The 24,812-nt window shown below is 29.2% G+C and overlaps 1 protein-coding gene across 2 annotated transcripts in view; it reads left to right on the top strand.

Annotated features, from left to right (window-relative positions):
* The window catches only part of LOC129988476 (conserved oligomeric Golgi complex subunit 4-like), a 29,044-nt gene extending 19,230 nt beyond the window's left edge, over positions 1–9,814 (top strand). For both annotated transcript variants that reach the window (XM_056096710.1, XM_056096709.1), the window contains exons 14-22: positions 88–301; positions 3,066–3,128; positions 3,212–3,268; positions 3,820–3,966; positions 4,478–4,570; positions 4,678–4,779; positions 7,688–7,816; positions 8,100–8,191; positions 9,712–9,814. In XM_056096710.1, coding sequence (XP_055952685.1) covers positions 88–301; positions 3,066–3,128; positions 3,212–3,268; positions 3,820–3,966; positions 4,478–4,570; positions 4,678–4,779; positions 7,688–7,816; positions 8,100–8,191; positions 9,712–9,754 — 940 coding nt within the window. In that variant the 3' untranslated portion in view covers positions 9,755–9,814. The remainder of the gene's footprint in view (positions 1–87; positions 302–3,065; positions 3,129–3,211; positions 3,269–3,819; positions 3,967–4,477; positions 4,571–4,677; positions 4,780–7,687; positions 7,817–8,099; positions 8,192–9,711) is intronic.
* The last annotated feature ends 14,998 nt before the right edge of the window (positions 9,815–24,812 follow it).

Genomic DNA, 24,812 nt, shown 5'->3' with positions numbered 1-24,812 from the left:
ACGTTGTGGCTTTGATAGTGCAAAGAAATTTTTATATCTTAGTATGACAATTTAAACAGAGATTATGAAATTTTTTTTCTTTTTTAGACGAGCCATTTCTAGTTCAAATGCTGATATTGTCTGTGCTATGCTAAATCATGCCACTTCTTTGCTGCAAGCTGATTTCTATGAAGTCTTAAATGAGAAACTGAAGTTGGGATTTCCATCCAGCATATTAGACTTTAGTCAAGCATACAGTGTATTTCAATCAAGCCTTCAAATCCAACCATCTGATATAGACAAATCTAAAGTAGAATTCCTGGTAATTATAATTCATTTTGGTTTGAAGACTTCCATTTGTAAATCTGTGATTTCCTTTATAAAATATTCAAGTCCTTTATTATTGAGATTTTTTAATGTAATAGTATGATATATTATTAGATTTTTTTATATTATTAATAATCAAATGTCTTCTCTCATTTAGAAGTCATGAAAGAAAATTTAAATGAAATATTTTTTTATATTAAATTCAAAGCACTACTGTATCCTTACAGCTTTGTATTCATATACAAAAGATATATATATATATATATATATATATATATATTAGGGGATTTCTATTGAATAGAAGAGACCACATGATGATTAAATTTTTAATATGAATATAAAATTGAGAAATAATTTTAGTATTTAGAAATTCAGTAACACACCATTTTTATAGAGAAATATTCTGGCTTCAAGAAAAGCATTGCCGATTTAAATTGGTTTTTACCAGACTAGTTTTTTAAATATACCATAGGGCATTTTTTATATAATGCACTCTGAATGTATTCTTCCTAGTATGGCCAACTATTAAGCAATTACACTTTTGTGAGGTTTGGCTGCTAATGCTTATTTTTAATCTTCAAAAAGTATCGAAATGTAATTACTTTATACTTTGTAAAGCTCCTCTGTCTCTTTAGTTGTCTTTTGAAATGCTTATTAAACAAAACTGTTGTATTCTAACTATAACACACTGCTGTATTTTCAACAATACTTTATAATTGTCTTTTCAAAAACAATAATCTTATCCCTTTCTTTTAACTGGATTATGATGTTCATGATTTAGCCAAAGAATTTCCATACATTTTTTTTCTTTTATAAGGAGGCTTCTGTAAAGTTTTATTTACCAAAATAATATTTATAGTAGTGCTAGTCAGCAAATTAAGTTTCATTTGAAATTCCTTAAAAATGTCTGCATTTAAAATTAAAATTTTTTTGATAACTGATATAAAATGTGTATATATTTATTTAACTTGAGTTTATTTTTGCTTTCTTGAAAGAAATTATTATAAAATCTACTGTAATAATATAATTGCAATCTTGCAATAGTTGCCATTATAATTACAATTATTAAAGTAAAATTTAAGCCTTTCATATGAATTATAATTCTTTTTCTTATTCACCAAGTATTATTTTAGATAATTTATAATAGGTTGAATTCATATTACGGAATTAACTATGTGTGTTTTGAAAAAGTTAGAATAATATACAATTTCCAGTCAGATTCATCTTCTGAATTTCTCGAAAAAATTACACAAGATTTGATGAATATGATGCTAACTTTCAATTTCAAATAATAATAGATGCTTCATATGATTTCACTGTTAATTCTTAATAAAATTCATATTCAAAAACATCATAAAAAAATATGTTCCTTCCATAAGTATTTAATAGTAAGTTCATCAAAAAATTCAATAAATATCTTTAGAAAGTGTTTCTTTTATTTAGGAATTTGTTATTTATTTATAAATATATGAAAATATCAACACATTGCTTCAATTTGCTTATAACTCTTAACAGTTTTTCCAAGAATGAAAATTTCTTCTATAGGAATTGCCCAATATAAAGAAACCAAAGCTTGCATTACTCAGTCAATTTTAGTTGCAACAGAGTGGCATTTCTTTTTTAAATTTAAAATGTTAAGGCGTTAAAAATATTTTATTAAATAAATTCAATAAAGTCATCGAAATGTTTAAAAATCTTGTAATTTTTTTCAGCATTGTATATATTAATCCATTCAATTTAAAAGATAATTCTGTACTTTATTTAGAGTATTTTTTCAATATAAAATCTATACTTATTGTTACCAATTTAGAAAATGGCTGTTAATCAATGATTAGAGTGGACTTCTGTAGAATGTATTCTATTTTTGTTGACCTCTTTTCATTTGGTTCTTATGGTTTTTGTTTTATATTTAATTAAAAACCACAAGCTTATTTTTTTTCCTATTTCTGTAAAGATTACATATGATTTATTCTAAAATAATTTTATTCTAAAATAAATCTGTTAAAAAAACTTAATTTCTCTGCCTATTTTATTTTGTGTAGATTTTGTCATCTTCATTGTCAGTATTATTACTTTATCTTTTTATTATATTTAACCTGTTCCAAACTCTAATTTTTTTAATTATTTAATTTAATATGTACTACTAATTCCTGTTTTAAATAAACACATTTAAAATTCTCAGTTTTCTAAAAGAAATGCATACTAATATAAAGAATTTAAAATGATATTTGAATCTCTCTTTTATATTTTTGGGAAAAAAAACTTTGTTTTGTTTTGTTTCTTTTTTAAAGTCAATAAAATGGATTAAAGTTCAATCTCGGGTTCGGTGTAGAGTTGGATTTATTTATTGTACTTATAAAATTATTCAGGATCTGTATGAAATATTTCTATTCAGAGTTCGTAAGAGTCTTATTAATATTATTTAAAATACATTTTAGAAAAAATCTTTCGCAATATAATTCAAATAGATTCTTTTTTTATACAAACATTTTATTCAAAATATATTCATGTATAACTTGGTTAAAAAGGATTGAAGAAATAATGTAATTCAATTATGTTCAGAGATAGTTTTTGAAGAAATATTTATTTATGTTAGAAATGAAATAATTTGAAGAAAGAATTGGAATACAAATTTCTCTTCAACAAAGTTTCATTTCCAGAATTTCATAAAAAGTAATTTTTAACTTTGAACCTTTTTTTTTTTTTTTTCTTTTTTTCATTTTTATGAAGATAGTTTTAAAGGTATCTTATTTTTCCAGGTTACCTTAAACAATGCGGAAGTTGCTTGTGAATATGTTAGGACACTTCGCATGAATTTGGAGGTACATTTCTGGATTATATTTTCTTGATTCATAAAGTTTGGCGTGTCTCACTAATTTATGTATAATTATTTCTCCATTTCCAGGAAGAAGTTCAAAAAATGTTCCCTCATGCATCTGATCAAGATGGGGCAAAATTAGAGGTAAAAGAAATGCAGTATTAATCTTTAAAAAATATTATTTTTAATTCATTAATATGATTTTTTTATTTATAAAATAATCATATAATTAATATTATAATAATAATGCAATAAAAAGTTATCAACAATGTAATATAAGATCTAGGATTATATTACTAAAGAAAATATAAAGCAAAAGTAAATTATATATGCTGATTTCAAAGAGCAAATGATTTTTTTTTTTTTTAATATTATGAGTGCCTATTGCAAAACTTTTAATGGATTCCAAAGTTGTACCCATACAGCCACTTTACCTTTATTATATGAAACTGTATGGATGGTAGTTTTTGTAAAATTAATTACCTTTTTTGTTATTAAATTTTTTTAATGAAAAATGTGCATTATTATTATTATAATAAGTAAGGTGAATTTTGTTTTTCTCCTTACCTTTAAACATAATCTGCTTTCCTGACAAATAGAGCCGTTAAAAGTTTTCATAACCACCACAAAATAGTTTATTGTTACATTTTTTCTTTTCATTTTTTTATTAATTTATTTAATTGATTCTGTTTTAGAGTTGTTTATCAGAGATAACTTCAGTTAATTTCAAATTGCAACAGTTAATTAGTTATGGAAGAACTCACTTATGTACAGCTGTTGTTAAACCTCGTATTAAACCCTGGGTGGATGCTTTTCAGTCAGCTTCTCACATAATAACTGATGTGAGTTTCAATTTTTTTGTTTATACTGTAGATAACTTATTGTATAACCCAGTTTATTTTATTTTTATTTTAATGTGATTCTAACTCATGTATTTTCACATATTTCTTGAAAAATTCAATTAAATGTTTTTTTTTTTTTTTTCCCCTATTCTTTTTGAACACTTTGATGATTTTGAATGATTTCATAACTCAAATATCTTGTGTCAGAAAATTGAAAATAAAGAGTGATTTTTCAAATAATTTTGTTATAATGTTTATAATTTTACTTAAATTTTATAGTTATATTAATTAATATATATTTTGCTATGTTTTATTGCAAAGGAATAACTTGTTTTGTTAGAATTTGTTATTCTTTAGAGTTTGTATCATTTTTTCTTCACATTTTTTTTCCATATGTAATCCATATTAATTTTTTTTAATTTATTTTCTTAAATATGCTATTTAAAATGCTCATATTATTTTAATCCTATTTTTTATTGTTATTAATGTGAATTACTCTTTCTACATATAGGATGAATTTGCCCAGTATGAAGCAAATGATGGTGCTCGACCATTCATTCAGAATTTTATCATAAGTACAGATACTTTTCTGAAATCTCTAAAGGTAATCAAAGTATTCAATTATTGTTTCTTAATTACATTTAAATAATGTTTTTAAAGTCAATCAAGGATAACTTATGTTGTTGTTGTTTTTTCTTTTCTTTTCTTTAGGATAGCTTAACTACCAGCAACTTTGATTCTATTGTAAGTTTATTAGCCACAGAATTGACATCTCAATTCGAAAAAGCTGTTATGTCATGTCAGTTCAATAGGGTTAGTATGAAATACAGAATTTCACTTTGTACTACATTTTTCCAGAAAAAAGAACGTCTTTTTTTAAAGAATTAATTTGTTTCAATTCTTGAAAGGCTCTGATTTAAAGTGGACTTTTTGAAGGATGCAGATTTTCATGCCTTAACTTCGTTAATTTTAATTGGTAGTGGTAGAACAAACACCTGTTTGATGTAGCCTCAAAAAAAAAGCTATTGTTGCCATATATGGTTATCTGCTGTTTTACAAAGCTTCACACCTGACATACAGAAAAAAGTGGAGAATTAATTATTGTACCGCCTCAATATCCTTTGTGTATATGGAGGGACATTGAGCACTTATAACTATGTGGAATTTAAACTTTCAATTGATACTTTTGATTTCCGATGATCAACAAGGTTTTATTGTATTTTTTTCCCTTTCAAAAGTTCCCTTTCAAAACCTCAAATATTCATTTATGATCACTTTGTATTCTTGAACCTTATACTTTTAAACTTAAACCATAAAGGCAAATCAAATGACATCATAGTGCCATTAAAACTTGTTTAAAGATGTTCTGGTTAATTTCAAACTGCATGTTATCTTTCACAGTGCTGAAACTCTACTTTCTTATTCCTTATGTAATCTGTGCAAATAATGAAACAGGGTGTTTAACTTCCTTAGCTTTCAACTATGGAAGAAAAGCATGCAATTAAAAATGTGATAGAAATATGAAAACAATTTAAATCTCTTTTTAATAATTAAAATTATGCAAAGAAAAATTCTAAATTTCTTTTTTAAATTCAGGAAAAATTTGTATAATAATTAAATTTGTATCATTGAAATATAATTTATCGAATTTTAAAATGATATTAAAATCAGTTTTTTATAATAATATTTTCGAGAATTATCACCTAAAAACGGCAAAGTTGCACTTAATTTTTAAATAATTACTACTTATTTCAGATTAAGAAATGTAGCTTACAGAACATCAGAAACAAACATACATATGTACATTTTTCTTTATTATTAGTCGGGATATGAGAAAAAAAGAAAAAAACGTATTAAAATACGTAATCATCAAAAAAAAATCGCTTAAATTGTCAAAAACATTTGATAAATGAGTTGTTTCTTTTAAACTAAATATAATTTTAATGATCAATATAAAAAAGATATATTGGCGTGATCTGTGATTTGCACAAATAAGAGTTTTATTCTAGGGATCAAGGTGGAAGTTAGTCAACAGATTAATGTTTTGACATGTTTTTACTTCAATATTTTATCAGATATTATTTCTATTTTTGTCAATAGTAAATTACCTAGTTAGTATTATTATTCCATTAAGTGGCAAAAAGGGTTTTTACTTTTTTTTTATACAAAGGTAAAATATTGTGATCATCCAAAAATTTAAAATCAAGATTTTGATGAATCCTCACATTTCTGACCATTCTGAATTTGAAAAACACATTTTTGGCATTAAGTCTGTCTGTGTGTCTATCAACACTGTCTTAGACATGGTATAAGCTAGATTGATGAAATTTGATATGCCATTTTAGCACTTAATTTGTAGATTTCCATCAAATTTTGAATAAAATCCGTTCAGTGGAAATCTATTTTACTACAAAGTATAATGACTTAAATCAATAGATAAATCTTCATTGGTGCACAGTTTTAGTATCTAAAGTGTAGATCTATATCCATTTTTGAACTAAGTTTATCAAATGATGACCCACTGTCTGTGTGTACTTTCACATGCATGTAAATATAATAACTCAAAAATAATTATTTGAATTAATTATATTTGGTACTCAATTTTAATATCTAAAATGCAAATCTTTGATAAATTTTGAAATATATCTGCCAATGGGTTGAAAATTTTTTTGACTGTATTTTCAAATGCATGTGAATATGATTACTCAAAAATGCAACAACTTAGTTAAATGACATGTAAGTGTAACCATATAGCTGAAATTGAATTTCTACATAAAACTTTGGTTTTAATCAGTTGATAAAAAGATGTCAAAATGCATATTTAATTTTTATTACTATACGACGTAGCACAAAGAGCTCACATGTTCAACTTTGATGATAAAAATCTGAACACTCATTCAATCACTGCCTGGCCCAAAAGCCAAAGTTTTTAGGCAATCAGAGGAGAGAATAACTCCTTTAAAGACTATGCAGAAAAATATTGGATTATCCACATCCACCAGTTTAATAATTTTGTATTTCAGTGCGAGTTTTTAAAGAGAATGAAAGTAAAATCCAATTTAATAGTTTCTTCAATCAGTGGTATTAAATTGGCACACTGTTCAAGTTATTTATTGACTTTCAAAAATAAAAATATAAATTCTTTGAATGGTATTAGATTTAAAAAAAAGAACTGTAATAATTTAATTATATTTGCTCTATAACTCAAAATAATATTTGAATGAATTTAATTACGTTAGTACTTTAGTTGTTGCATATAATTCTACAAAGCCAAAAGGTTTTGTCAAGTACTAAATGCAAATTAAAAAGTGTTGTGCTCTCCTTCTTATTAAATTCATGTTCTCTGTCATTCAAAGTATTGACATTAAAATATTTTTAATAAAATTTAATATAAACATCATCATTTTATGTGACATTATTTTTACAGTTCTAAAAAGTTGCAAAAACAAGCAATTATATGTGAATACATGCAAATTTTGAATTTATACACAAATATTTATTGTAACAAAAAGTGCTAATATGTTTAAATGTAAAATCTGAAAAATTGAACTGCTGTATTAAAATGACTAGATGTATATTTTTAAAGCTTTATTTAAAATAAAAATATTTCTCTTTTTTGTTGAGCATGCTGTTAGATAGTATTTTTTTTTAAGATTTTGCTTACAGTATAAAACCAAAATGGTAAAATTTAATCTGATAATCTATTTCTTTTATTTTGCAGCTTGGGGGTTTATTATTTGAGAAAGAATTAAGACTGATTATAGCATATCTTACAACTGTTACTACTTGGACCATTAGAGACAAATTTGCTCGATTGACTCAAATTGCTTCTATACTCAATTTGGAAAATGTAAGTATTTATAAATATGCCTTTCATTAATGCTTGTGAAATCTTATTCCTAAATTTAGAACTGAATAGAAAGTTACTCTCTAAAATGCTATATTTGATTAAGGTGTTACCATTCTAGATGGACTGTTATTCTATTAACATAATCTCAGATATGATTGTCACACATTAATGAAAGATACATAAAATTACTTTATATAACTGTACAATTCTATTGACATTATTTTATCAAAATATTTGTATTTTCACATATTCACAATTCTTCATTTTTTTTTTTAATTTATAGGTAAGTGAAATTTTAGATACTTGGGGATCAAATTCTGGATCTTTAACTTGGCGTCTGACTCCTACTGAAGTGAGACAGGTTCTCGCTCTCAGGTATGTCCCAGAATGATTATTTCTGCCTTGTTGAAATAAATATTTAGGCAGCAATTCTATAGTTTTCCTCTTTTTTAGTCTGTATTTTAATATATTTGAATGATTATTATAGTTCCTTCATAAGTATAAATAGATAATCTATTTTATTGCAATATGTAACATGCAGTGTTTGATATTCCCAACTTTTCTGATTTGTAGTGATTTTTAATTTGATATTGTATTGTGATAAATCATTAGTTTTATTATTACTAGCTTTTTATATCTTAAAATTCTTAAAGCTTGTCTTTTTTATTTATGTTTAGTAAAGGATCAATGATATTATTATTATTATTAGAAGCTTGCAAACTTTATTTCCTCTTTCACCCCTTGATGAGACTTTTATTTTTGTATACACTCTCTTACCTTTCTTAAAAAATTTTCCATAAAAAATATTGTTAATAATGTTAAAGTTTTAGATAAACTTGAGGAGTAAGTGATGAATTAACTTAATAGCAACTGCAAGTTTTACTTTGATTTTCAATTGTTTTCCTTTATATTTTTTCATATATGAAGTGTGTAAAGAAAATGTTTAAAAGTTCAAAGTCAGGATTTTGATGAGTATCCACATTACAGACTTCCTTGAGTCTGAAAAATGCATGTTTGGAATTATGACCATTTGTTAATACGATAAATCAAAAACATTTTATGTTAAATTGTTGAAATTTGATATGTGGCATTTGCAATAAATGTGTAGATTTCTATCAAATTTTGACCAAAATTTATTCTGAGGAAATTTATCTGTCCAGCTGTCTGAATATAAATTCATATGATAAGTATAAAACAAAGAGAGCTAGATGAATAAAATTTGGTAAACAGATTTAACATCTAAATCACAGATACCTATCAGATGTGGAACCAAATGTGTCAAAGGATTGATTGTCTCTGGGTTTATACTTTCACAAATACGATAGCTCAAAAATGCAGTAATTCAGATATTGTTATTTGATATGTGATTATAATTATAATTCTTTCTAATTTTGATTTCCGTCACTCAGAAGACAGGCCAAAATACACATTCAGTGTTCTGGTGCTTGAATAATAACCATATTCCAGCAATCAATCACCAAAGATCTTGTCAAAGTATACTAATAGGCTTGTTCACCAATGGTCTGTTGTTAATAATGCACAAATACATTTATTAGAGAGTATGTGAGAAAGGCTTCGATAATCTCATTAGTTTTGTAGTAGTATTAATTCTACGTCTTAAGAAATGAAAAAAGCACTGAGATAATTTCTCATTTCTGAAAATTAAAGTTGATAAATACTTCTCATGTTAATTAGCTATTCAAAGACAGACAACTTTAGTGCAATCCTGGAACTGTTTTGTGGAGACACATTATATAATATCTATACAATTAAATCACACATCAATTTTTTTTATCTGTATTTAACTAATAGCGAAAGGATATTTTTTCTCGTGTTATTTTTTTATGGTGTTTTTATAAAATGCAAATAAATTTTTTTTTCTTTCTTCTTTTTAGGAAGGATTTCAAATCTGAAGATATAAAACGTTTGAAATTATAAATGAATTGTGAAATACATGCTATTGTTTTGTATAAATAAAATATTTATTTTGTATCTCAATTTGTTTCTCCTGTGCTCTTTAATTATTATGTAACACACCTTTCCATTGATTGAAATATTTATTATATCTTTTTTTATATAAAAAAATTCTATGTACAAAAAATTTTTAAGGAAATACAACAGTATGATGTTTAAATTAACACACAAATATTTTTTAGTCAGATTGAAATTTTTTATTTATAATACTGAAAATAAAACTATTTAAAATTTGCATTTATATCAGCTATAATCAGATTGAGGCAATAACTGTGGACAATTTTAGAGTAATTATCACAGAAATCAAAATTTCATTGTTATGAGCAACCTTTCTGTGAAAGAAAGGTGCTACTCATTACTGTCTCTTATTAAAAGAATTTACAAAACATTTTAATTGGAGATTATTTTATAGTCTTGCATTATAACTAGGGATTGCAATACCGGACCAAAATTTCAATACCGGTATTCGGTATTTTTTTAATCTTAATACCGGGATACCGGTTTTAATACCGGTATTAGAAATTTTAGAAAAAGAAAGAAAACACAGGTATTTCTTTGTTTTATTTGCCAGTTTTGTTATAGAGTGTAAATGTCACAAAAAATAATTTATAATAAATTATAACAGTATATAATCACAAAAAAGTAAAGAAACATCTTTTTTATTTAAATCACAAAAAAAGAGTAAATATCACTATTCAGTCTGTGGTACTATTACAAAGTTTTGATATGTGATCTTAAAAAACATAATGCATGAATTGTACTGTCATTAAGCCTGAAAAGTAATTTTGTGTAAAAATGACCAGCTGTCGAAAACGCTCTTTCGGCATCTACGCTAGTTGGTGGTACTGTTAGCAATGCGCGATATATTTCCAAGTATTTATCTCTAAATCCCTTATCTTCAAATAAAATAAATCGATTTCTCGTCGGATGATTTTGGATATAGCTAATTTCTGTATTGTATTTTGGTTCGTTTAAATTTTTTTTATTTATCGCTAATTCTAATTTCTTTTAATTCTAATTCCTTTTCACTATCGACAGTAGTGACATCATAATCTTCGATAATTGAACCGAATTCTTCTGAATGTGGATAGTTTTGTGGGTAAACAATTTCAAGAAAATTTACTCTAAATCATATTTGAATTAGTTCTTTTCTTTTCTTCTTTTTCATTTTCATATTTAAAATCATTATAATTATGTAAATACCATAAGACATTTTCTATTTCGGTATGCCTATCTTCTGTGCGATTTTTCAATGTAATATATAATTCTTCAGATAGTGATGTGTGCTGTTCTTTCAATGACTACAACATGAAATTTATTGTTGCATTAGCTGTTAAAAAATTAGAATCTCTCAGACATAATGCCTCAATAGTCAGTTTTATTGGAAGTAGAACTGATATAGTTCTGGATATTAAGTCGAATTCACTATCTGAAAAATTAATTTACAGATTTAAGCCGATTATTACGTTTGGATTGGATTTCTCAGTTTCAAAAATCGTTCCATCATTAGGAGAAAACTGTTCCAACGTGTTTTAGAATCTAATATTAACATATATTCTGTTTTATTTTCAGTTAGTATATATTTTAGTAATATATCCTTTTTTACAGGGGAACGTTTAAATACCTTAACAATTTTTCGAACTTTATAAATTATAGGAAGCATTTCTTGATAGGTTAATATTTCATCCTCGTTAGCAATATCTTCTTCAACAATTACATTGTCATTATCTTCATTGTCAATATGACTCTCACTCTTACTCTTTTCAAAGTTGAAATCCGAAATTTCTATATCCACAGTATTTGGATTCTTCTGTTCTTTATTTTTTTGGTATAATACATCTATTACTCCTAAACTTTTTTCATAATTGTTGCCCCATCAGTCGTTATGGTTACAATATTTTCTTTCAGGGATAATCCATGTTTCGCTAATTTAGATTTAAGCAATTAATTAAAGCTAATTAATTTCGCCCGTTAGGGAGACATAAAAACAAAAACGTATGCTATTTTGTTATGTTTCGCGATACCTGAACATATAGGGGAGACAATTTAAAAAATTTCTTGTAAATACCGAAAAACCGGTAGTTAAACTTGTGAATACCGGTATTACGAAATTGTACAAATGGCTCGAAATACCGGTATTCGGTATACCGGTATTGCAATCTCTAATTATAACACACATAATTTGTTCAACTTTTATAAAGTCTACGTTCATACATTCTTAAAATGCTACAATCTTACAAAAAAAAAAAAAAAAAAAGAGAGAGAGAGAGAGAGAAAGGCTTCAGAAATTAGAAAGACATATATGGCATATCATGGCCTTAAATATCTCTTCAGAGATTCTGATTACCAGGCAGAAAGTCAAATGAGACAGGGAACTTTCACCCTAAAAACATTATATGGAGGAAAGTAAATATTGTTGAAAATCTGTAACATTGCTTTCCTATGAATGCATTTAGTCTCATAGTTTTAAACAGATATTTTAATGGGTGCCAGACAGAAATGAAAATTCTCTTATATACCAAAAATTTGGTGCTATTTCTATTCGGAGCGAAGCAATTGGGACTGAGGAACTGAATCATTAACTTTCTTAATTATTTTAAATGTATCGATTATGTGTCTTTAGTGTTGGAACATTTATGGACAGTGCTAGTTGTATCCGCCTTTTTCATCTTCAAGATATGTCGTTTTAAAGTTAACTGAAAGTTTCATTCCATTTTTTAAATCAAATTTTCTTTATCTTGATGAATGAGATACATTATATATATGAATATTATATGAGGGGTGTTTTTTCCTATCTCCGATAGATTACCAAAAGAAGAAGATAACAGTATGATTTTATTTCCAAAGTTATAACAAACATGGCCAATTTTCGACATAACCGCCATTAAGATTCAAACATTTGTCATCGATGGACTAGATTTTTGATTCCCACTTCGAAGAACGTGATCATCAGCGAGTTCGGATAGAACTTAATGTTCGAAATTTCTCATCAAGTCTTTTAAGAAAAGAATATGGAATAAGGAAGATTAAGCAATCACACTCTCATATAATTTTCGGGGCTGCGGTGGCCTGGTGGTAAGGCCTCGGCTTCGGAACCGGGAGGTTTCAGATTCGAGACCTGATTCCACAGAAAAACCGTCGTGTAAGCGGGTCTGGTGCATGCTAAATCCGTCGGTGTCAAGCATCCTTCCGTTGGTGTGGTGTGGAAGTTTGGAGAGGCGGCTGAGATGTCGTCTTCATCATTTGACCGCGATTCGAAGTTACGAAGTCCGTCCCAAAATAGCCCTAGTATTGCTCTAAAACGGGACGTTAATATAATTAAATTAAACTAAACTCATGTAATTTCCCCCTGCTCATTGTCGGAATTTCCAATACCCTCTGTGTCTTTCGGAACGTATGACAGATTCGTTGAACAAAATCTATTGCGACAATCTTGCATTCTTGCCCATCTTCACTGAGAGGGCGGCTTAGAGACGAATGATTCTTATTTCTGAATTGAAAAACATGCCAAATAACAATTCCGGCCTAATTAAAAGCGTCAGAGTAGTATTACGGTCCATCTCGCATCAACATTTTTGAAGAGGAAATTGGAAACCTGGTTCACTGATATGACAAATGTCTGAACGTATTCACCATGACGTGGACAACATTTGTGCAAGCACATCAGTTTTCAATTTTCGGCACCGTGCCAAAAATTGAAAACTGATGTGCTTGTGAAAATTGAAAACTGATGTTAAGGACGTTTAATCACGATGTTATATTTAGTGTGCGACAATTCCGCACCATAGCGAGCCGTTGAATTTGATTTAGAACCCGCTATCGTTCGATTCAAATTCGAACTTACTAGGGTCGTAAAGGCTTTGTGGTGAAATCTCTGCCTCTGTGGTGAAATATCAAGTTCGAGACTGGATTCCATCACGATCAGCTATATGGCCTTGCACACTCTGAATAAAATGCCAGCCTGTAGGTATGGTGTGAAAGCTTGAAAGTGGAATACTGACTTAGGTATCGTATCAATCTCGTTTTTTGAACTCAATTCAAAATAATATGTACAATTCAGCAAGAGTGGTTTCTCAGGAGCTTTCTCTCATATTCCCTAATAAAGGAATTTCCACTCTGCGCATGAAAATTGTAGAAACTGAATATATCAATCAATGCCACATGTGCTCAGATTTTTATTTTCAGTATATTGCGTATGAACATTTTGTGCTTCGTGATATAGTGAATATACTTTGGATGCCTTGTTTCAACTGATTGAAACCGAAATTAGACACAAAGCTAAAACCGGTTTAATAACAAAAACAAATTTACATTCCAAGTGTTGCTCATGTAAATCATTGCCTTTTTGAAATATGATGCTCACATGCAAGCCTATGTACATACCGACAGACGGTGTACCCATACAAAGATTTGGCTCAAAATTTGATACTGTTCTATACTTTAGATGCTGAACTTTGTGCTAAATTTATCTATCCTAGCTCTTCAAGTTTTGAAATTATATTGCTCCCTTGCAATTGAACATACAAACTTTTTAAGAATGGAATTTCAGTATTTGATAGACAACAAATTTAGTGCTAAGGTCTCATGTCAAATTTCATCGGTCTAGTTCAAAGCATTTTCGAATTATCGTCTTCACAAACAAATAGGTGGAATTAGTTCTAAAAAGGTATTTTTCGGATTCAAGGAGACTAGAAAAATAGAGATTCGACAAAATCTCGAGTTAGAATTTTTTTTTTTTTTTTTTCCCCTTGACAATTACAATATTTTTTCTTAGTAGGCTTCATTATATCATAAAGTAAAGTCTTCATGTCGTTTCAGTACAAGGTGATAATAAAATTAACTAAGCCAAGAATTGTCCGTATATAATCACAAGCTTCTGTAGAGTTTGAATCCAATATCAAATCATTTTATGGTTTTCTTTTAATCCCCATGACATCTGAGCGACAACCTTGCAGAAATTTCGGCTTTGTATACCAGAAAGTAAAGTCTTCATGTTGTTTCAGTACCAGGTGATAATATAATTAACTAAGCCAAGATCTTTCAGTCTATAAGCACATACAGTACACTCCCGATTATCCGCGGAATTAGGTGGCGCGGCCACCGCGGATAACAAAAATCGCGGATAATCCGAAAAAAGCTAAAAACGGGTATAGCGAAAGAGAAAACAGTCATTCCAACTTTGAAAAATCGTTTTATGTACAATAAAACGTAAAATCAACAGCAGGAAATGTTTAACTAACGCTTAATATTTTAGTATATCACTGAAAACTAACCTAAAATGCATTTTGTTAATGAAAACAGAAAAGTGCTTTGTACTTACGAGAGGCGCCAAGGATGCACAGAAAAATTAATACATATGTACTGTTTTAATACTGTAATGTATTATGTAATTACAAAAGCTTAACTGTAAAACTACATCTTTTTGAAGAAATCAGTCATTTGAGTTTGCTTCTTGCTTTGGAAGCATTTTCTCTTTGCTTGGAAGCAAAAAATAAATAAATAAAAAAATACTTAGTGCGGCAGGCGCGGATAACTCGCTCGCGGATAATCGGGAGTCTACTGTACTTCTTTAGAGTTTGACTCCAAATATGTAATTTTTTTTATAATTTTCTTTTAATCCTCATCATTCCAAGCGACAACCTTGCAGAAATTTCTGGAAGAGAGTGACGAATTAATTGTAACCGTCTTATCCTGATAGAACAATCCCATGAATCAGTTTTCACTTTGTAGGTCGTGGTGTGATATTTTATACAATATTATTAGCTGTTTAAATGACGAATTACATTGCTCTTTGTTCTTCTGTAGTATGATGATAATTTTATTCGTTCCCCTTTTTTTCCTTTTCGCACAATGTTTGAACTTGGACATTAGAATTCGGATAATAATGCAAGTTATTTTACTTCAAAATTATATATATTTTTTGTAAATTTTTTATTCTTTTTAAATGGTTATTATTTTGCATGTTAAATTTTTGCTATATTTAAGAGACTGAAAATCATTATTATACGAAATTTTCGAAAAAACCATGCACTTTATCTAACTGAATTTTCCTGATTTGAACAAATTGCTACAGTGTTTTCACGATATTGTCCTGCATTCAGAATAGTTAAAAGCATCTTGGATTTATCGTATTAATAGTATACGTTTAGTAATAGTATACGTATAAAATTATCAAATGTTTTTTACTGTTTTGATTATTTGTGTTCAGTTTTGTACTACAGTATTTATATTTTTATCGCCGAAAATATTTTGAGGAAAACAGGAATTAATGGATTAGGAAAAATTAATCCACAGACGAATAGTAAGTTGAACTATTTGATTCTTCTTATTTATAATATTACTAATCTATTACATTATTTATATTGTTTCCTTTCCATGTTAGTGACATTTCTCAAAAGATTAACAAGGATTCTTAATGAATCTTAAATAGATGCCCGATCAATAGTTCTCGCCGTTTTCGAAAAAGTTGTAATAAAGGAGGAAGTTTAGGAAAAATCAAAGAATTTTGTCTCTGTCCTGGAGATTTTTCTGGAAAATTCCATAATCTTTCAAGGAACCTATAAAAGGTGCAACATTCGAAGAATTAATTCTGTTTGACGTGTTATGCCATTGCGAGTTGTTGCAACTAGTTGTGTTATTTTTATTTACGTAGGATTTACCGTCAACTTATCCAATAGTTTGAATTAAATTCATCTTCCATCTCCTGAACAATTTACATAATATCTATATGGTAGATTAGGTAAAGCATTTTCTGTTAAATTTTTTCAGGCATTACAATTCTAATTTTTCTTGCTTTTTTATATTCAAATCAGAATTTATTATACTGTAAAGGAGTTTTTCACAAGACTGGCATAAAGCATAAAAGGACATATAAAAGAAAAGATATGTAGATGAAATTTCAATTATTTTTATCACGAGTTTTAAATGCGGTACTGTTAAGAAACGCCTACTTTTTTTTTTGTGCATTCCTTGTCGAGTTTTATTCGATTCTTATGGTATCCATGCTGATTTCGGAACCTTTGAGGAAAACACGTTTCGATGCATTTTCGTGTATATAGAGTACGCGTTTTAAATCTTATGCATTTAATTCTAATTGGTTTAAATGGAAGAGAAAGTTATTTCAATACCTCTGAGAATTAAACTCCATTCTTCAACCGAACTAACAGTAGGTGCTTTTTTAACGTTAAATTTAATTTTCTTTACAAAAAGTAAGTTCTGACAATGGCCGCCAATGATATTTGTCTTGTTGAAAATATAAAGTATGCTAAATATTCTGAAACGTTTTTTTTTTTTTTTTTTTTTTTTTTTTTGCTGTGTTGCTGACCAAAGATGCAACTGCAACTGTAGGAGCCAATGCGAGAGTGAATGTCAGCTTTTGACGCGATATCGCGTCCTGTCTTGCAAAACTAATTTGAAAATTGCACCAAACCATGTTCCGGTTCTTCACTTCCCCTTCAATGCTATTAATGCAAGTTCATTTACAAGTAAATCAAAATTTCTTAAGATACCACTTTAGGTCGCATTGTAAAATACAAAGTTGAATTTTATCATTAAAGTGAGAAATACTTTTATTGTACATTTTGGGTATTAATTACTTATGTGTATTCATGTACGCTTTTTGATTAAAAAAAATCTTTACTAGTACTCGCTCGTTCTACTTTACTTTCTGATGGATATTTCCATAATGTAACTATTATTAATTATTAACTACTATATATTAAAAACATAATTGTCAGGTTCATCTCAATTTAACTTTCGAAGTATTACAAATTCACATTTTTCATCTTGTAAACTTCATAAACGAATCTATTTTCCTTAGCTTCCAAAGATGGTAGAAAATTCTGCTTAAATATTTGAAAGAATGAAAAAAGGTTTGAATATCAAGCCAACAACGTAATATATTGTTGGAAAAAAGCAAATTTTTTAAAAAAATTATGCTATTTATTAACATTTTCTTAATTAAAAAAATTCTTTAATTTTTGAAATGATGTAAAAATTGCTCTATTTTAGAAGTCGAATCTTTTATTCTACATTCTTAGTTTAGATTTGGTGGTGCAAGTTGTTTCTTTTCAGCTTTGGCTGCGGATTCCTGTACCTAAGATTTACTGACTAGCGTATTGTTCACGAGATATCGAATCATACTCGACCCAGAATCAATCGGTATTGGTATCGGTAATAATGTCTGGTTGTATATTGGTGGTGGTGAGGAGAATCTCGGAAGTGATGGAGCGAGGAAAGAATCTGGGAGTGCTGATCCCACCCCTTTTTTAGAACGAACTACTGAGGAAAGATATCAAGCATGTAAGAATTGCAGCTAGTGATGGAGATGCTAGATAAAATGAATAACATCTGAAATGATTCTGATTTCTGCCTTAGAGGGAATGGGACATTGTCTGGCCAGCTACATCAGCAATTGAGTAAGTGATAGATTTTTATGTAGAACATTCCTATAAATATTGACAATGAAAACTGTAATGAAATGTCAAATTTGTAGAGTAAATTAAAAGTAATTATGATACTATAGACGAATTGAACTAATTTTAGTGATGAGAAAAATTTTAATGATGTAATATTATGATGTAATTCAAATTAGTGGTAATTTAGAAAATGTTAATGCATGTGAGAGAATTTTGATTACGATGGTTATTACTATTATGATTGAGATTAATGACGGGCTAGTGAAGTAAATTATTTTGGAATGCGTAATAACTAAAAAACGTCATATTAATATGTATGCTGTAGTAAGAATGTATATGCTTTTTCCTATCTTCATTAATGTATGACAATTTAATATGCCATGATATATATAACTGTATTGATATATTACATAAATTTATTAATATATAACTAGGCCAGTTGCCTAATCATTATACAGGATAGTAATTGAGTAGATAACCGTAATTTGTTTATGGTTAATATTGTCCAACGACAAATTATATGAAGATGAATTGTGTTCAGGATATTGATGTTGCCTCCTCTAAATATAAGCCCAAAACTAACTCAAAAACTGAAAAATTAGCCGAAATTGATGAGATTAAAAGGGAAACGGGATAGGCTATTGAAGTTAGAGGTAAGGCAGCATCTCTCAACCTTTCAGTATTTGAGGCCCATTTTTCAATCATAATTTTCATCGCGCCCCACACTTACTATAAAATGTATACAACAATAATGTATATTGAGTATTTTGGATTCTGTTTTTAAATTATTTTTAACTAACTGCTAAAACAAGAGTAAAAGCGAACCAACGTTGGCGGGAAACCACATCTTGCATTTTGAATAAGCGGACGGTGAACAGATGAAGCGAATGAAATCGGTGAAAATTTAAATATTATATTTGAAAAGAAAGCCAAACAGGGAGATAAAACGTTAAAAGAATATAAAAGTAGAAAAATTCGTTAATGAAAGTTAATCTAGACGGGGTGAGCTAAATTTAGAAGCTGGGAATACATTTTTTCGAATAATAAAAGAAATAAAACAGAAGTATGACTAAACAAAAGTGAAAAAAAAACAATGTATGTGGAAGGGAATCCACATGACCTATTCCGTCTCGAGCATGCACGGAGCAAATGTTTTCTCATAGGAAGAAGGAAAATGTTCGATAACGCAAGTTTCAATTCCAGCCAGTCACATTCGAGTCGATCCTTTTATCGCTGTCAAATCTATAGTGAATGTGTATGTTATACATGTTTTCGTGTTAATTTCAATTCACCATATTAAGTTTTCACAGCAGTAGATGTATGCAGATTCATGGATAAATTTTTAAGCGGAAATAGGCAAGCATTAGACGATAGTCACGCATCAACAAGTACACAGACGAGCGTGGTTGCGAAAATAAAATCAAGAAAATATTCTCAAGAATACTTAAATTTTGGGTTTACCAATGCTGAAGTAAATGAAGAAGAAAGACCCCTGTGTATCATTTGCTCAAAAATGTTGGCCGCAGACAGCATGAAACCTAATAAACTTAAACGACATTTGGAAACGCTTCATAGTGAGTACGTCAACAAACCCAGAGAATTCTTCTAATTAAAATGAAAATCATATAAAAAGCAAAAATCATTTTTAAAGAAACTTTGCCTATGAATAAAAAAAGCTTTAATTGCATTTTACAAAGTTCATGTAAAATAGACAGATGTAAAAAACCTCACACCATTGGTGAAGAGCTTATTATACCAGCAGCAATTGAGATTGTAGAAACTATGTTTGGAGATAATTTTTCAAAACAATTGCAGTCCATACCTCTTTCAAATGATATTGTTACTCGTCGAATTGGCGATATAGCTGAAGATGTACAGTGTCAGCTTTTCTCGAAGTTGCGTGACAAATTGTTTTCATTACAGCTTGACGAAGCAACAGATAGTAATAAAGATGCTCATTTAATTGTCTATGATCGAATTTGTGATAATATGTCAGCAATAGAAGAAATACTTTTCTGCAAACCTGAAGAACTGAACTCAAAACAGCGCTCGCATCATTTGCTGTTTTAAATAATTTTATGAACGAGGCAAACATAGAATGGAAAAATTGCGTCGGAATATGCACCGATGGTGCTTGTTCAATATCCGGAAGATTCTAAGGTATACAAGCACTTGTAAAACGAAAATCGCATCAGTGCACACATTGCATGATCCACAGAGAAGCTTTGACTTCGAAAGCAATGAGTCCTTGTGTGAATATAGTATTGACTACTGTTGTAACCGTAGTAAATTATACAAAAATGGAACCCCTGAAATCGATAATCATTTCCGCACTTTGTAAAGACATGGGTTCAGTACATTCAGCGTTATTATTTTATTGCGAGGCAAGATGGTCATCACGTGGGAAATTTTTGCAACATGTTTATGAATAAAGGGAAGAAATCACTCTTTTCCTAGAAGAAAAAAACAGACCGGCCGAGAATTTTCGGATGGTTTATTTGTGATAAAATTGAAGTACTTGGTCGACATCTTCGAGAAATTAAATAACTTGAATCTTTAACTCCAAGGAACAAATACACATATGTTGGATACGAGTGATAAAGTTAATGCTTTATGTAGAAAATTGGAATTGTGGAGCAGGAATTTAAAGCAAAAAACCTAACAATGTTTGCAAATGTGTATGACTGTACTAAAACTTAAAAGGCTGAAGAAGAACATGTAAAAGTTGTTTTTGCAACCATTAAAAATCTTTTAGCCATGCTGGCAAAGAATTTTAAAATATTTTCTTGCTGACGACAAACTGATAGCAAGTTACGAGTGGGTTAGGGATCCATTTCATAAGGCTCCCGAAGGTCTCTCAATTGATGAGGAAGAAAAATTCATAGACTTCACGACAAGTGGCGAAGCTAAAAGACAATTGACAATTTAGTAATAAATCACTGTTTCAATTTTGGTCAGGAGTAAGGATGATTTTTCTGCACTAAAAACAAGGACATTTCACATTCTATTACCATTTTCAACATCCTACCTTTGTGACGCTTGATTTTCTGCTGTGGCTTCTTTGAAGACAAAATATAGAAACAGAACTGAGAGCCATTTCTAATATTGAGTCTTCTTTCGAAAAACTTTGCTCTGCAAGACAGGCCCAAAAAAGTCACTAATAATAATAATTATTAAATTTGTTTTTAATTTAGTATGTTTTGATTAAGTAAGTTTTGATTTAGTAAGTTGTTTTACTTTAATAAGTTATTAAATATGTCAAAATGTATTTTGTTTTCTATGTGTATGTGTGCTTTCCTTTCAGTCAGTTAATCAATTTTTTAAATAATATTTTATCTTGGATATTCTCGCCCCCCCCCTCTAGTGTGCTCGCGCTCTCCTAGGGGGGCGTGCCCCACAGGTTGAGAATCGCTGAGGTAAGGAATTAAATGTGAGGATAACAAGGAAGGAAACATCTTTAACATCCTAAGAGAGGATAACAAGGCTGATGGGTAAATATTGTAGGAGATAGTCTACTTCAGATCTAAAAATAAACCAAACGATGATTTCAAACTCTGAAAAAGGAATAGTAATAAGAATAAAAAACGGAAGATATTTACATGTAGCAGTAGGATAAACTTGGATTATTCGCAAGAACAGAAGGCCTAGTCCACCTCACGATTGTTGGCGTTCGTCTTCGGACGAATCCACTTCAAAACCGGTTGGAAACAAGGAGGCAAGGTTGCTATAATCATGCGTTGGCGAAAGTCTCCTTCGTGTAGCGTCATTATTTGTTTACGATTTAGCGAGTGGCTTGCGTTTGTTTCTTTTCCGACTTCTTATATTTCTAATCTAAATTCATCTAAATATCAGTGCCATCATTCCTGGGAAGCGCATCGTTTCCAAAGAAAGGAAAATAGTTATGAAGGTTTTGAGGTATTTTGAAAATGAATGTTCTCAAAAACCAATCAAGTATCCCACTTTGTCAACCGATCAAAAGAGCTGCGGAAGCTACCGGTGTTTCGGCTAGAACTGGTAATCGTATAAAGCGGGAATTAAAGAATACTGGCAATGTAAAGTCTCCCTCAAAACGAAGACGCATCGGAAAATTAATTTGTTCTACTATCAGTTTGGATGATTTTGACTTGTGTTATAAGAGAGACTTTTAGCGAGTTTTATGCCAGAAATGAAGTGCCTTCTTTACGAACTCTTCTGCCAGCTGTTAAGGAAAAGATCAATTTTCCCTGGAAAGTGGAAACATTAAGACGTGTTCTACAGAAAATTGGATTTAAAAGGAAGCGATCTATAGATAAAAGAAAAATTGTCATGGACAGGCCTGACATCGTGCAATGGAGGTACAGGTATTTAAGAGATATTAAAAAATACAGGGATAGTAAACGAGTTATTATCTATTTAGAGGAAACTTGGATAGACAGCAACTTGTCATTTGGGAAATATTGGCAATTTGACAAGATTGGAGCTGTCGCCAAATAAACTGCTGGGAAAAGCTTGATCGTTGTTCATGCAGGAAACCAGGATGATTTTATAGAAGTAGCAAGCTTAGTTTTTCAGTCTGGAACAGCCAATAATCATGGCCAAATGAACTATATGATAACTTTTCCAAGTGGCTGCAAGAAAAACTTCTTCCTAATATTCCTCTATATAGTGTGATTTGCATGGACAACGCTTATCACACAAAAGTGTTAAATCCTGTACCTTCAAAATATTTCACAAAGAAAGTTATCAGAATGGTTAGAAGAACGTAATATTCCATTTGATGTTAATATGCGTAAGCCTGACTTATATGATTTAGTTGTATCCCAAGCCCCTCCATCCAAGAGGTTTTGTGTGGATGAAATTTTAAAAGCGAATGGTCGTGATGTCTTAAGAATTCTGCCATATCATTGTGGTTTAAATGCCATCGAAATGTCATGGGCATCCACAAAAAGGTATGCGCGGGATAGAAATGTTAATGGCGAGCTCAATATAACAATGCTAAGAAATCTGATGATAAATGGACTTTTAAACGTGATAAAAAATGAATGGAAGAGTTTTTGTGACCATGTTAAAAAGGTTGAAAAGAAATATTGGGAGATTGACAATCTAGTTGAACAAACTATCGATGAGATTAATATCGTTGTAGGGGAGGATTCAGAAGCAACTGTCTCTGCCGAAACTGATTTCGAATATAACAGCGAATCCACCGCATGCGGCACTGAAATAATATTCTAGGCACATTTTCTTTTAGAGCTTCAGTAATCTTGTCGGTAAGGAATCCGACTAGTCATGAATTAAATTCTTCAGATTTTCCTTTTATTTTCAAATCATAACACCTGTATTAATGTTAGTTTTTTATATTAGCATTAAATTACATGTTTTTAATATTTTTTGTAATAAAATTGGACGTTCATCAGCTTTATGGCTTTTTCTGCATGATTTGTATCCTGGTTTTTCAGAATATATCTTTCTCTATTAACGGTTCTTATTACGCTTAAATATTTGATGCATCTATATTATAGATTGTTAATATTCAAATTAGAAATTCTTTGTTTTTGATAGAATTAAGACAAAAGTATCTCGGAAAAAATGATTTGGTTTGAAAGTCAATGCGTAATAACATGAAATTTCATCTGGCTAATATAAAACTTTTGTTAAATAATATTGAATTTTATTGTATAAGGAAATAAAATTTTTTCTTTTAACTTTTGATCTATCAATCTGAATATGTGAATTTTAGTATGTGGTCTTAATATTAAATTTGCAGATTTATAACAACTCTGAATTAGTTCCAATTCCCATTCCCAGGAAGTCGAAAAATTGAAGGTGTAAAGAAAAAAAGCTTTGGAATTTAACAAAAATTGAATTTTGCATTGCTGAAGATTTGTTCTCGCTAACTGTTTGTAAAGTGTTCTTCGAACTTTTGAATGAAATTAGCACTTTTTAAGTTATTGTGTTAAAATCATTAAGGACTCAGTGATTGGATATATTTAAATAATAAAATCGATTCAGAAGTGAATAAAAGTTTTAATCTATACATCGAAAACACAAAATATATTCGAACTATAGGCGATATATTGACATGATTTTAAAAAAAATAAAGAAGAAAAAATCGAATTACCAATTAATTTAATTAGCTAAATGTCACTGTAAATTAAATGCTTGGAAAATTTAAGAAAACTGAAAAATACAAGAGTAATTTTCACAATCTGAGGGATACAGTAGTGAAATTTTTTTAATGGCATGACAATAAATAATAAGTCAGCATTTCCCATTCCATAGCAGGTTTCAGAAACACTATGCGATCTTCCCTCTCAATTTCAGGATTAACATTTCATTTCATTCGTAACTTGCTTTGAATCAGCGCAGCTAATATTTCTATTATCTAGCCCACGTTTTGTAATCGAAAATTTTGCAATTTCTTATTCTGATGCATCAATTTAAGCTTATACAAATCGAAAATTTCTATAGTTTTAAGACAGTAGAAACGACATTTATGTACTAAAAATTAGAGAAGTAACAGCTTTTTCTTTCGATTAAATTATTTCAATAAAGTTGCACCACATATTAAAAAAAATTACTTTTCGGAAGGAAGTACTTGATTATTTCACGGAGTACTTGAGTATTTT

This window comes from Argiope bruennichi, chromosome 10 (assembly GCF_947563725.1).
Source record: "Argiope bruennichi chromosome 10, qqArgBrue1.1, whole genome shotgun sequence".
NCBI classification, from domain to species: domain Eukaryota; kingdom Metazoa; phylum Arthropoda; class Arachnida; order Araneae; family Araneidae; genus Argiope; species Argiope bruennichi.
Note: the sequence above shows the minus strand (reverse complement) of the source record. Positions and strands in the feature narration are given on the sequence as shown.